The 14722-nt window shown below is 44.1% G+C and overlaps 1 protein-coding gene and 1 long non-coding RNA gene across 5 annotated transcripts in view; one reads left to right on the top strand and one right to left on the bottom strand.

Annotated features, from left to right (window-relative positions):
• The first annotated feature begins 116 nt into the window (after positions 1–116).
• The window catches only part of CFAP57 (cilia and flagella associated protein 57), a 75433-nt gene continuing 60827 nt past the window's right edge, over positions 117–14722 (top strand). Inside the window, exons 1-5 of one of the 4 annotated variants that reach the window (XM_082392624.1) lie at positions 117–151; positions 376–552; positions 8163–8479; positions 9871–10157; positions 12122–12329. In XM_082392624.1, coding sequence (XP_082248750.1) covers positions 396–552; positions 8163–8479; positions 9871–10157; positions 12122–12329 — 969 coding nt within the window. In that variant the 5' untranslated portion in view covers positions 117–151; positions 376–395. Of the gene's footprint in view, positions 152–305; positions 553–8162; positions 8480–9870; positions 10158–12121; positions 12330–14722 lie in introns of those variants that run through there. The other 3 variants (XM_082392627.1, XM_082392626.1, XM_082392625.1) reach the window with 3 other exon arrangements.
• LOC309629059 lies at positions 651–8170 on the bottom strand. The gene is made up of 2 exons (XR_014244828.1): positions 2052–8170; positions 651–1940 (listed from the first exon to the last, which is right to left on the bottom strand). It is a non-coding gene; the product is annotated as an uncharacterized lncRNA (long non-coding RNA).

Raw genomic sequence — 14722 nt, 5'->3', positions numbered from 1 at the left:
GGAGTTCCGCTTCCGGTTGCTGACACACTTCCGGTTTCCCGTTGCTATAGGAACCGCTCCGGCGTCTGTGAGTGCCGCGTTGCTTGGAATTCGTAGGTGTAGTACCCTGTATACACGCGTGCTCTGGTGATCCAGAGAGCAGAAGCGACAGGTGGGAAGGGTCCCTCGGGGTCATCCGGAGGAGCAGGAAGCCACGAAGACCAAAGGAAAGAGGAGACGCAGGAGCGGGGTCGGGGGCGCGAGAGAAGGTTGCTGCGGGGAGGGGGCGGAGGAGGAGTCCAGGGGAGGATCTAGGGGCGTGTCACGGGGGCGGGGACGGTAGTGTGGGCGGGGTGACGCGCTTCTCCACTCTCACCAGCTGCGCTGCATCTTTAGCAAAACTCCTTACTGGGACCATGTCCACTGTGGTAGCTCAGTCGCTGCATGTTTTTGGTCTTCGATCCCACGTGTCCAACAATGTGTTCTTCTTCGATGAACAGATCATTATATTTCCTTCAGGAAATCACTGTGTGAAGTACAATGTGGATCAGAAGTGGCAAAAATTCATTCCAGGTAAATCTCTTTCCAATCTGACACATACATAACCGTGTATGCCAAATATAACCCCATAATACCGACACGACGATTGAAAGGAAACTTTTTTGGCCAACTTGAATATATATATAGTTTTATAAATGTAGAAGAAATACATGTCTTGCCTTATTTAATGTATAGATTAATGAATCACACATACATAGTTAAAATCACATGTAAAATCATGTTAATTTAAAAGTACTTTTTTTCACTGTGATTTAATGAAAAAAATTCTTTTAAAGAGTTTCATGCATCTTCAATATCATTGTCTTTGTCGTCACCAGGGCCACTTTTTGAGTTTTCTAACAGTTTTCCAGAGTACACCACTTTCATGACAACACCTTTTGAACCCATGTATGGTGAAGACACTGGAGATTTCAGCCCAAGTCACACATAACCGTTTGTATACTGTAACATTTGGTTTTGTTCGCATTGGTGCTGCTAATAATATACATGATTTCCACAGCTTAACCACCTACTCTCTTTTTCCACTCTTTTTTGCACTCAACATGTTTTATTGTGACTTGCATACAAAAGACTGTACACTACATATACGTAATATTTAAAGAACTATAATAAAATGAAGATCTGTGAACCCACCAACAGGAGAGCAAATAGAACATTACCAGTTCCAGTGTTTCTCCCTGACTTCATTCTTCTCACGCATGCAGACTCTCACTCCATTCTGGACTTTGTAATTATTCCCTTATTTCTCTACGTAATTTTACCACATGTCTATCTGTGTGGCCTTATGTAAGATATCCTTTTTGTTTGTGCTCTTCACCAGCTTTATATAAATGTAACCATAGTGTATGTATTCTGTGACTTGCTTCTTTTTTTCAACGACATACTTTTGAGATTCATGCATCTTGATACATATTAACTGAATTCATTTTATTACTCATAGGACTCTAATTCTCAAGTATATTTATCCATTCTAGTGTTGATGGACATTTGGGAATGAACTTTTTTTTGCTATTTCAAATGATGCCACTATAAACATTCTTGCACATGTGTACTCATCCACTTGTGCAGAGATTCTCCAGGGCACACACCAGGACTAAAATTACTGGGTAATGTGGCAGTACCAATTCACACTGCCATTCCTCCACAACCTCACCCCCCTTTGCTATCTTTCTAGTTTCTACTTTCTAATTTTTGCTCATCTGATGCTTGAGAAAGGGTATCTTATTGTGGTCTTAATGTGCATTTATCTAGTACTAATGAGGATGAAAAACTTTTCACACGGTTAAGAGGCTACTCATTCTGTGAAATGTCTTAAGTCTTTTATCCATGTTCTGTGTTTTTTGGGGGTAATTTTCTTACTGATTTATGGGCACACTTTATATTTTCTGTATGTTAACCCTCTGTCAGATATATATATATAACAAATAATTTCTCCCAGTTTGGAGCTTGTGTTTTCTTCCTCCTTATGGTATCCTGATGGACAGAAATTCTTAGTTTTAATGAAGTCAAACGTGTCAACCTTTTCCTTTTTGTGTCTTGTTAAGGAATCATCCCTTACCCCAAGCTTATTCTGTATTATCTCTTCGGTGCTCTATACATTTGCCTCTCACCTTTTAGGCTCTGGGTTAGGAGGGTGCTGAGTGTGTTAGGGGAATAGCAAGGAAGCCAGTGTGGCTGGAGTGGAGTAAATGGAGGAGGAGTGAGAGGTGAGGCAGAGTAATGGGAGCAACGTCACATGGGCCTTGAGGTCAAGGGCTCCTACTCTGGTGATGTGAGAAGCCAGCGGGAGGGGGGATTCTGAGCAGAGTGACATGATCTGACTTATGTTTCAACAGGTTCCTTCTGGCTACTGTACAGAGAATAGATTTAAGGAGGGGCAAGGGAGGAAGCAGCTGAGAGACTATTGCTATTAATATAATCCAGGTGAGAGAACATGGTGGCTCACAGCAGGTGGCAGGCAATAGGGTGGTGAAAAGAGATCAAAGCCTGGCTGTGTTTTGAAGGTGAAGGTGACAGGTTTCCTCATAGACCTGATGTAGGTGGAAGAGAAAAGGAAAAAGCAAGGGTTTTGGCCTGAGCAACCAGAAGGATGGAGTTGCTGCTAACTGAAGCAGGAAAGACTTCAGAATGAGCAGGCTTTGTGGAGCGTATCAGGTTAGTTTTTGACATGGGAAGACTGAGATGCCTGCTAAATATGCAAATGGGATCCTAAGCAAGCCCTTTGATGTCAGGTCCGGGTTCAAGAGAGAGAGAGGTCCAGGCTGGTGATAGAAATTTGAGGGTCATCAGCATGGAGGTGAAATATTAGGTCCTTAGAATGGATTTGATCCCCCAGGGAGTGAATATGTTTATGAAAGAGAAGGTGAAAGATTGGGCTCTGGGGCCCTCCTACATATAGTGCCAGGAAAATGAGGAACAACCTGCAAAAGAGTCTTTGGAGGAGTAGCCAGAAAGATAAGAGGAAATCCATGCAAGAGGTGAACGTATTTCAAGGAGGAATCAGTCACTGACTGGGTTAAAACAATGCAAAAGCATTTACAGACTCTGCAGTCAGTCAGCATATATTGGTGGCAGGCGCTGGTGATTGAAAGAATGAATAAGCAAGAAAGCCAGACCAGGAGCTCTCAGTATTGTAGTGGGGACAGGTATGTATTCAAATGAGCGGGACTATGTAAATGAGCAGCACACCTGCTAGGCCAGGTACAGCCCTGGTACAAAAGCGCAGAGGAGGGAGTGAACCGTTGCCCTTTCCGTCCTCCAGGCAATCTCATCTACGTGCACACTTTCAACTCCCCACCGTGACTTTTTTAAAAATTTTTTTCTAAAGGCCAAAGGTAAATATTTCTTTTGTTTTATACAGTGTTTGTTTGTATACCAACTTTTTGTTAACTGTTCCTTCTTGTTTCTCCATCTTCCTTTCTTTTTTTCTTTTTTTAAATTTTTACTGGGGTATAATTGATTTACAATGTTGTGTTAGTTTCAGGTGTACAGCAAAGTGAATCTGTTATACAAATACATATATCCACTCTTGTTTTGATTCTTTTCCCATATAGGCCATTACAGAGTACTGAGTGGAGTTCCCTGTGCTATACAGTAGGTCCTTATTAGTTATCTATTTTATGTATAGTGGTATGTATGTATAAATCCCAGTCTTCCAAATGATCCCTCCCCCCGCCTTACCCTTCAGTAACCATAAGTTTATTTTCTATATCTGTAACTCTATTTCAGTTTTATAGATAAGTTCATTTGTAGCCTTTTTTTAGATTCCACATATAAGCGATATCATATATTTATCTTTCTCTATCTGGCTTATTTCATTCAGTATGAGAATCTCTAGGTCCATCCATGTTGCAGCAAATGACATTATTTTGTTCTTTTTTTTATGGATGAGTAATATTCCATTGTATATATGTGCCACGTCTTCTTTATCCATTCCTCTATCGATGGACATTTAGGTTACTTCCATGTCTTGGCTATTGTGATAGTGTTACAGTGAATATTGAGGTGCATATATCTTTTCCAGTTATGGTTTTCTCCAGATATATGCCCAGGGTGGGATTGCTGGATCATATGGTAACTCTATTTTCAGTTTTTTAAGGAACCTCCATACTGTTCTCCATACTGGCTGTACCAGTTTGCATTCCCACCAACAGTGTAGGAGGGTTCCCTTTTCTCCACACCCTCTCCAGCATTTATTGTTTGCAGATTTTTTTTTTAAATCTTTATTGGGGTATAATTGCTTTACAATGTTGTGTTAGTTTCTGCTGTATAACAAAGTGAATCAGCTATATGTATACATATACCCCCATATCTCCTGCCTCTTGCGTCTCCCTCCCACCCTCCCTATCCCACCCCTCTAGGTGGTCACAAAGCACCGAGCTGATCTCCCTGTGCTATGCGGCTGCTTCCCACTAGCTATCTATTTCACATTTGGTAGTGTATGTATGTCCATTCCACTCTCTCACTTTGTCCCAGCTTACCCTTCTACCTCCTTGTGTCCTCAAGTCCATTCTCTACGTCTGCGTCTTTATTCTTGTCCTGCTCTTCTTCAGTTCTTCAGAACCTTTTTTTTTTTTTTTTTTTAGATTCCATATATATGTGTTAGCATATGGTATTTGTTTTTCTCTTTCTGACTTACTTCACTCTGTATGACAGACTCTAGGTCCATCCACCTCACTACAAATAACTCAATTTCATTTCTTTTTATGGCTGAGTAATATTCCATTGTATATATGCACCACATCTTCTTTATCCATTCATCTGTCGACGGACACTTAGGCTGCTTCCATGTCCGGGCTACTGTAAATAAAGCTGCAATGAACACTGTGGTAGTTGACTCTTTTTGAATTATGGTTTTCTCAGGGTATATGCCCAGTAATGGGATTGCTGGGTCATATGGTAGTTCTATTTTTAGTTTTTTAAGGAACCTCCATACTGTTCTCCATAGTGGCTGTATCAATTTACATTCCCACCAACAGTGCAAGAGGGTTCCCTTTTCTCCACACCCTCTCCAGCATTTATTGTTTGCAGATTTTTTGATGATGGCCGTTCTGACTGGTGTGAGGTGATACCTCATTGTAGTTTTGATTTGCATTTCTCTAATAATTAGTGATGTTGAGCAGCTTTTCATGTGCCTCTTGGCCATCTGTATGTCTTTGGAGAAATGTCCATTTAGAACTTCTGCCCATTTTTTGATTGGGTTGTTTGTTTTTTTGATATTGAGCTGAATGAGCTGTTTATATATTTTGGAGATTAATCCCTTGTTGGTTGTTTCATTTGCAAATATTTTCTCCCATTCTGAGGGTTGTCTTTTGGTCTTGTTTATGGTTTCCTTTGCTGTGCAAAAGCTTTTAGGTTTAGTTAGGTCCCATTTGTTTATTTTTGTTTTTATTTTCATTATTCTAGGAGGTGGATTGAAAAAGATTTTGTTGCAATTTATGTCAGAAGTGTTCTCCCTATGTTTTCCTCTAAAAGTTTTTTAGTATCCGGCCTTACATTTAGGTCTTTAGTCCATTTTGAGTTTACTTTTGTGTATAGTGTTAGGGTGTGTTCTAATTTCATTCTTTTACATGTAACTGTCCAGTTTTCCCAGCACCACTTATTGAAGAGCCTGTCTTTTCTCCACTGTATATTCTTGCCTCCTTTGTCATGGATTAGGTGACCACAAGTGCATGGGTTTATCTCTGGACTTTCTATCCTGTTCCATTGATCTATATTTCTGTTTTTGTGCCAGTACCATACTGTTTTGGTGACTGTAGCTTTGTAGTATAGTCTGAAGTGAGGGAGCCTGATTCCTCCAGCTCCGTTTTTCTTTCTCAAGATTGCTTTGGCTATTTGTGGTCTTTTGTGTCTCCATACAAATTGTAAAAATTTTTTGTTCTAATTCTGTGAAAAATGCCATTGGTAATTTGATAGGGATTGCATTGAATCTGTAGATTCCTTTGGGTAGTATAGTCATTTTCACAATATTGATTCTTTCAATCCAAGAACATAGTATGTCTCTCCATCTGTTTGTGTCATCTTTTATTTCTTTCATCAATATCTTATAGCCCCATGACTTTTGTCTCAAATCTGTATTTCAGTCCAAACATCTCCCTCAGCTTTCATCATATCCAGCTGCCTGCTAGACCTCTTTACCTGAACGTTCTACAGTATGTACCTCACACACAATATATCCAGAATGGAATTTATCCTTTCCTTTTTTCTCCCTCTTTCCTTAAGAGCCTACTTTGCCAGCTATCCAAACACATGATAAGGATATGATTACAAAAATAAGCTAGTCCTCGTATAAATATCCCAGAACCCAGTAATACACACATAAATGAATACAATGGATAAATGAATTTAATACAACATAAAGGTAGCATTAGTAATTAGTGCTGGGGTAACCGGTTAGGTATTGATATTTGGGAAAGGGGAATCATCATGAACCTGAGATGGATTAAAGACTTCAGTGCAGAAAAAAAAAAATGAAATCATAAAAAACTGGAAGCAAATAAGCATGATTAAATCAGAAATATTTGCATGGACTATTTTCAGTGAAAAACAGTGGACGTGACCTTCACCATGGCCCCTAGCTCCCTTAGCCTGTGTTCCATCCCAGTTGTCACCACCACTCCCATCACCAAACCAGAAACCTAAATGTCATTCATTGCTACTCTCTCTCCATCAGCCCCTCACCCCACCTTCACTGAGTCTTCCTGGTTTTACCCCTTAGCATTTCTCTAACCTCCTGTTCCCATCACCCCTACTGCCTTCCTGTTGCTCATTGCTGCCATGTGTCCCGGTTTTTGAAATAACCTGCTGAAGTTTCCTTCCCTCCAGGATTGTCTTCCATAAAGTTGCCAGAGGGATCTTTCTACAGCACACATCGGACCTTCCTAAAATTTCCCGGGGCCTTCCCATTGGCCTCCCTGGTAAAGTCCAAACTCTCATGCAAGGCTCTCAGTGACCCAAACCCTGGGTTCTTCTCAGAGGTGCAGGTACTCCCTGCAGCCCTTCCAGAGAAGCCCACGGGCTGGTCCAACTTGCTGCGGCTTGTGTGACGCAGCAGCATGGAGTCCATCGTGTCACTTTCTAACACAGCTTCCCCTGCCTCTCTCACCCGCCCCGCCCGGGGCTTGTATCAGGCCAAATTACTGTGATGCACAGCCTGGGGCCCGTGATGCTTTTAGGGACCCAAGAAAAATTTTAATTTTAATTTATTTTAAAATCAGGAACAAATGAATATAATACTAGTGAATCCAGCATGGATTATATTCTTCTTTAAAGCAATGAGTCATAAAGTATACTTTTTACCATATTTTAATGGAGGAAGGGGCCCATGAAAGCAGAAGTGCCTAGGGCCCATGAAAATTATAAAGCAGACCTGATTACATTACCCAAATAAAGCATTTGCAGTTTAATCTTTACATCAGGCTCTGCTCTCTAGAGGCCCATGGCCTTCATTCTCACACTTGTTACCTCATGGACAAGAAGAGTGCTCGACCACCAGATATCGCCTCTTTATTCTTGAAAAATGGAGAGAAACCTCCTGGTTTTGAAGGAAGCACGGGCTTTACCATAAAGCCCATTCAGCAGACCTCTGCATCTGTCTCTCAGCCAGAATGTCACATAGATCACTTAACTGCAAGGGAGGCTGAGGAATCCAGTGGTTAACATCCCAGCCTGGAAAGTGGAGGAAGAGTATTGAGTGCTGACTGCTCAGGGCATAAAGGCCTCTGATCTGACCCTACTGCATGCTCCAGACCCATCTTTGGTCACCCCTGGCTCACAGGGGATGCTCAGCCATCTCCCACCATGTGCAGTTCCCCCTCCGTCTATACCCTTTCTCACATCCACACCTTTGCCCTCCCTGACGTGCCCCACCCCCCCACCACACTTCATCTTCCTTCAGGAATCCTTCCCTGACTTCTCCCACCACGGCCTCAGTGAGGTGCCCATCCTAGTTATTTTCATAATAGCCCAGACACAGTTGCCCCGAGGGACACAGGGATTGACAATTAACCTGTGTCTGCACTTTTCTCCTGTTGCCTCGGCAGTGCCCACCACGGTGCCTGGTTCATGCTGAATCTTGGTGAATGCATGATCTCCCCTCACCAGCTCCTCTCCTTTGTTTGCAGGCTCAGACAAGAGTCAGGGCATGTTGGCCTTGTCCATCAGTCCCAATCGGCGATACCTCGCTATCTCCGAGACTGTGCAAGAAAAACCCGTCATCACCATTTATGAGCTGTCAGCCGTCCCTTGCCGAAAGCGCAAAGTCCTTAATAATTTTGACTTCCCAGTTCAGAAGTTCATTTGCATGGCTTTTTCTCCAGACTCCAAATACCTCTTGACCCAGACGTCACCTCCAGAGTCAAACCTTGTCTATTGGCTGTGGGAAAAACAGAAAGTAATGGCCATTGTTAGAACTGATACTCAGAACAATGCTGTCTACCAGGTACCACCCAGCATGACAAGTATGGTGCAAATTATTAAAAAATAGTACAAGCTGTCCCTCACTGAATGCTTTCTTTGTGTCAGGAATAGTGCTAATTTCTTAAAATGCATTTTAAAGTTTGCCTCACAACACCATATAAGGTATGCATAATTACTGTCTCTGTTTTAAAGATGAAGTAACTGAGGCTCCAAGAACTTAGCAGGGCCAGGACTCCCTGACTCCCTGGGCTGTGTTCTTCACTTTGGCCCAGAACTGCTTTCTGGTCCCAGGTCAAGCCCAGAGGCGGGTTGATCAAATTTACTGTCTCTCCCTGGTCCTGGCCTCTTCCGGGCAGCATTGCGGGGCAGTGGGAAGACTTCAGGAAGGTGGTGTGAAGTGGTAGGTCTTTAGGAAGCTGTCCATGAAATCGCACTTACGTGGGGAGCAGAAGTTTCTATCGTGGTTTGAGGGCAGAATGAAGAGGATGTGTCGGGGGGCTGGTCGGGGCCCAAGGAGGCTTTTTTTGGAGCAGTCAACCTGGTCTAGGATCTAGTGCTCAGTTTTCCAAGTCCAAGCACTCAGTTCTGTTCACGTTCAGAGATATTGGCTAGTCAGCATCTCGGGCACAGACTCCGTTATTCTCACAGAGTCTGGCTTGTGAACCAGCATGTCACAAGCAGAACACACAGCATTTATCCAGTGTATTTCCTCCCTGGTAACAGAAGAGTCCTTGGGAGATGAAATTAGTAGTCAGGAGGTTGCTTGGTGATCACGGAATCAGAGCAAAGGCAGGTAGAGCCCAAAGATTATTTCACCCAGGTCACAGTAAGGCATGATATGGCATCCTATTCAGAGCAGGGAGCACCTCCTCTCAAATAGATCCAGGAAACATTCATTGGATGCCCACTCTGAACCCGGCACTGGGGATACAGAGATGAAAAAGCCACAGCCCCACCAGGTGCTCACCATCCAGTGGAGGTGACAGGTTGGCTGCCCATGACTGCGCATTGGGATGAGGGTAGAGATAAAGGAAGTTTAGTCCCTGACATGTGGTTCCTTCTCCCTGAAGAGGGCACATAAACCTGCCAAACCCTCATTTTATGCTTCCAGCTGAGCCTTCATTCCATTTTGTTGGCACAGAGTTTGGTGACTGTCAAGACCTGCTCATCTTGCTTTTTGGCCTTTGTCAGATGACTTTTGAAGGTTTCCTAGGCTAAAGACTCATGGGCTGTACAAATATAATGGATATAGATCTGTCCTCTTGTCAAGTATGGTCTTAAAATTATATGATTTAGTGATGTTTAAAGGATCCTATGAGCTACCTGGGATAACTCGTAATTAGTAAAATGGGAAATAATGCCATCAAGTTTAGTTTTATATATCTTTTTCTTTAATTCCTTCCCATTTTGCAGGTGAGCTTCAATCCCCAGGATAACACTCAGATTTGTGTCACTGGAAATGGGATGTTTAAGCTTCTCCGTTTTGCTGAGGGAACCCTGAAGCAAACTAATTTTCAGAGGGGAGAACCCCAAAACTATCTCGCCCACACCTGGGTGTCTGATGACAAGATTGTTGTTGGCACTGACACAGGCAGGCTCTTCCTCTTTGAGTCTGGAGATCAACGCTGGGAGACAAGTATCATGGTCAGGGAGCCCACCAGCGAGACGAAAAACCTGGGGGTGATCCAGGAATCCGAGAGGTAATGGCGCCCTCTGGTCAGGAGCTCTTGGAAAAATACACTCATTGTGGTAATAGCATTACACCGAAAACAGCATTCTTTAAAAATCACTCCTATCCCCTCTACCTTAAAAATCAATGCTTTTCATTTTCCCTCTGCCTTTCTAGTGTTCTTCCATATTCAAGCACAAATTTGAAAGTTATGACTGTAACCTAGATACAATTCTTTTTATTTTTATACCTAACCTCATTTTATAAACGTTTTAGTATGACTAGTCTTCAAAACCACAGATTTTCAAAAATATGTTTTCTAATGGCTGCCTGATTTACTGAATCAATTAAATAAATGTCCACCAAACCCTTGCAGTGTGCAAGGCATCTTGCCAGGTGCTGGGGACACAGGTCCATAGGACCTTACAATTCAGTGGGAGGCACCAGACCAACAAGGAAGTGCAAGGAAATGTTGTCAGTCAATCTGACAAAGCATATGGGCTAAAGTGGGGGGTCAGGATAGAGCTGTCAATTTTACCTCTACTGCAACCAATAACAGTCGTATCTCACCCATATTGGAAAGTACCATTGTGTGTTCTAGACACTGCCTTAAGCCCTTTATATATATCCTCATTTGAGTCTTACCTTAAAAAGTATATATTATTATCATGCCCATTTTATAGATGAGGAAACTGAGGCTGAAAGAGGTTAAGTGCCTCACCCAGTATCACAGCACTGTTAAATGACAGGTCAGAATTCAAACCCAGATCTGTCTGACCCCAGAGCCTGAGCCCTCAACCACAATGGCACACTGTAGATGCCTCTTCCTCAGTGACTTTGGGTTCACCCATTTTCACCACCCTCCATGCCAATGACGTCTCCTTTTTTATCGTGATTATGTTGAGAACTTCCTTAAGACCATATGCCCTCCAGTTTTCTGGGTTCACCATCCTTCAGTGGGTCCAGGGCTCCAAGAATAAAGCCTCAGACTCCTGAACACATCCCTGCTGCTCGGACCCTTCTTTACATCTGCAGCATCAGCTCTTGCCTCTGTCTACCGCACATGCTTCGTGCACTCTCCTGCTTCTGGGCTTGGTCTGCCCCAACCCCGACCCCACTCCCCTGGACATAGACACATGCCTGACACAGTCCTCTTTGTCCTTCACATCTCAGCTGGGAGCTCTCAGCCTCTGCTCATCTCAGATAGGTGGTCCTTCTCTGTAACTGTCCTCAGAAAACCCTTGTTAGCTGCTGACTGGATGCTCCCATCCTACTCAGCTGCCCTTAACAGTCCTTATCACGTGCCCCCTAGACCATCAGCTTCTCAGGGCAGGAACTGTGTCAACTTATTTACCATTGTTTCACAGAGCTGTTAACACAGCATAACTCCAGTAAATGTTATATGAATGAATGAATGAATGAATGAATGAAAACATGTGTGAATGAATGAAAGAGAAACAATGGAAGGAAGGGAGGAAGGAGAAGGGAGGCAGGGAGGAAATGGAAACCTGGATTCAAATCTCAGCTCTTGGGACTTCCCTGGTGGTCTAGTGGTTAGGACTCCACGCTTCCACTGCAGGGGGCACAGGTTCTATCCCTGGTCGGGGAACTAAGATCCTACATGCCTTGCAGCATGGCCAAAAACAAAACAAAACAAAACAAAAAAAAACAAGTCTCAGCTCTTCCCCTTATTAATTTTGCGATCTTGGAAACAACCCCTCTGAGCCACTTTTTTCCAAACAACAAAATGAATATGATAATGACAATGAAAACAGTGACCACACAGGTTTGCGAGACTTCCACATAAATGCATAACCTTCCATCTTCCATGGAGCTCGGGTAGCATTCCCAGCCAAAGGGGAGCATTTGGGCCGTGGGAAAGGGGCTCATGCTGGTTTCTCCCACACCCAAGGACAGCCCTTCTTTCTCATCCCTAGCAGGATTCATCTCCTTGGAATCATCTCTGTTATCTTAACATGCTGTCTTCTTTTCCAGCCTGATCGAATTTCCGACAATCACCTCCCCAGTCCCTTCCTACGAGCAGGTCGTGATGGCCGGCAGCCACCACCAGCTGTCCCTGCCCCAGGTGTCTGCCATCGCAGCCTATTCCAAGGGATTTGCCTGCTCTGCTGGGCCAGGGAGAGTTCTACTGTTTGAGAAGATGGAAGAGAAGGAGTTTTACCGTGAGAGCAGGGAAATCCGGGTAAGGAGGGGAGGAAGAAGCAATACTGGGGTCCGACTGGCATTTGTTCTCTGGCAGCAGAGCACTGACAGGGCGTCTGATGCGGGGAGAGGGGCTGAGGGCTGAGCCATTTGTCCTGAGGGGAGTTTTAAGATGGGTTGGACAAAATTGGGGTATAGAATTAGGGAGATCCGGATCTGACTCCTGGGAGAGAGCTTTGGCAAATTCTATTTTCTCTTTGAAGTTCAGTGTTCCCATAATGTATATTGATATTTAATGTCAAGAAAACTACCTGGTACACAGCAAGCATTCAGTAGATATTTGGGGAATAAGTGATACACACTGTTGTGGAGAGAGAGCTTATCTTGTTGGGGAAGAACCATGAAGGCTTCAAGATGTTTGAGGATAATCTTTGAGGAAGGGTCGTAGAGGATGGATAACATTTGACAGGAAGAAACAGATCAGGAATTCCAGGTGAAAGGAACAAATTAAGCAAAGGCACCACTGACAGGGAGCAGGTGGTGTGTTTGGGAGACATCTGTTGCCCAGTGGAGGGACCTGAAGTCACTTGAAGGGAAAGAGAGGAGCTAAGGCTGGTGAAAGATGGCAAAGCCAGCTAGTGGAATGTGTATGTAAATGGGCAGGCATCCTGCTTTCAGTGAAGAAGCATTATGCTTCAGAAAAGTAATCTGCCGTTGCTGCATGGTGCAGGCGATTTGGGGGCATTGGATATGAAGTGGTTAAATACACAATGAATGAGTCACACTTGACTCTGAGGTTTACTGGCTGAGTGACTTCACATGAGTTGCTGAATCTAGCAAACCTGTGTCTCTTTGTTAAGGAAATAGCCTATCCCTTGTGGTTATCGAAAGGATTAAACGACATCTGTGTAATCACTGATGCAGTGCCTGTGCTTGATAAATGATACTAGTTATTGCCACCGTTAGGAATCAGTTCTGAGGCCTTTTTGTTACTGAAGCGAAAACGCAGTGAGGTCTAGGATCACAGCAGTGGGAAGCAGAGAGAGCCTTTGCAAAGGTTAAGTCTGTAGGACGTTCCCTGAGCAGATGTGGGAGCCCAGAGATAAGGAGCTCTCAGGGAGAATGCCCAGGCTCTGTGCTGGATGCTGGGAAAGGATGCCACAGCACGAAAACTAGAGGTGAGAGCAAGGTGGGTGGGGGCTCGGGGGGACCACTGTGAGTTTACTTTGCCTATAAAGCAGGTCATTCTTTTGTGTGCTTATTCATGTAACAAATATTTATTGAGTGTTTACTATGTGCCAGGCTCTATGCTCGGGGCTGGGATACAGATGAGAAGTAACCACACTAAGACTTGCCCTTAGAGCTCAGTCAACAAGTAAACAAGCAAATATGAACAGATTGTTGGATGAGATCAATTCTGTGACGAAAATAAAACCAGGAAAGGACAGGGAACGAGAGGGGCTTCTGTTCTAGAGAGAGTGACCTGGGGAGGCCTCGCTGAGGAATGTTGACATTTGACCAGAGGCAAGGATAAAGTGAAGCAGTTGGATATGTGGTTTAGACCTTGGGAGTGAGATCAATATATCCACCACACACATACACACACACACACACACACACACACACCCATAGTGCTTGGCTTGTATCTGGCATGTAGTCAATGCTTTATTTTCACTATTTTAAGTATTTATTATTGTAATTACCTTACTACTATTGTTTTCACTGAACCCTTATATTAGGTAAAATCACTGAGAGAGAAAATATAGAGCCAAAAAGAGAACTGAGGACAAAACTTAGCATTTCCTAATTTCAAGACTGGGACAGGATGAGAATCCAGCAGGGCACTGAGAAGGTGTTGTCCTTCACTCATTCAGTCAACAAACGTCCGTCGTGCAGCTATCACGGGCCAGGCTCTGTGGTGTGGCCTGCGGTGGGCGAATCACACGTGGACGCTTCCCTCGGGGACCTCACTGTCTGGGGGAGGGCTGTGAGGTCACACCGCGCGGTCACTGAGCGCCTGCTATGTGTCAGGCCCTGCTCCAAGCACCAGGAGACAGACGTGGGGACAGACACGGTCCTCGGTCTGCAGGCTCCCATTCTACTTTACACAGTGTGATGCGTGTGACAGCAGAGGGAACCCCGGGTGCGGTGGGCACATTGAGGGAACATCAGGGCCCACTCAGCCCAGGGTGGTCAGGGAGGGCTTCCCAGAGCCCTTGCTGTTCTGGCGAGGCAGGGAGAGTAGACTTCATGAGGACGGGTTAGGAGGTACATAGGAAGACAGGACTCCAGGCAGGGTCAGGGCAGCACAGGAGGCCAGGGCCTTCTAGGGAGGAAGGTGCCAAGGTCACTGCTGCAGGCTCTAGAAAAGCCTAGAAGATGAGGGCTGAGCAGGGACATCAGGCTTTGGTGATGTTTATGAGAACAGTTTCA

The sequence above is a fragment of the Balaenoptera borealis genome (assembly GCF_965194805.1).
Source record: "Balaenoptera borealis genome assembly, chromosome: 1".
Lineage (NCBI taxonomy): Eukaryota > Metazoa > Chordata > Mammalia > Artiodactyla > Balaenopteridae > Balaenoptera > Balaenoptera borealis.
This window is presented reverse-complemented; position numbering and strand designations above follow the sequence as displayed.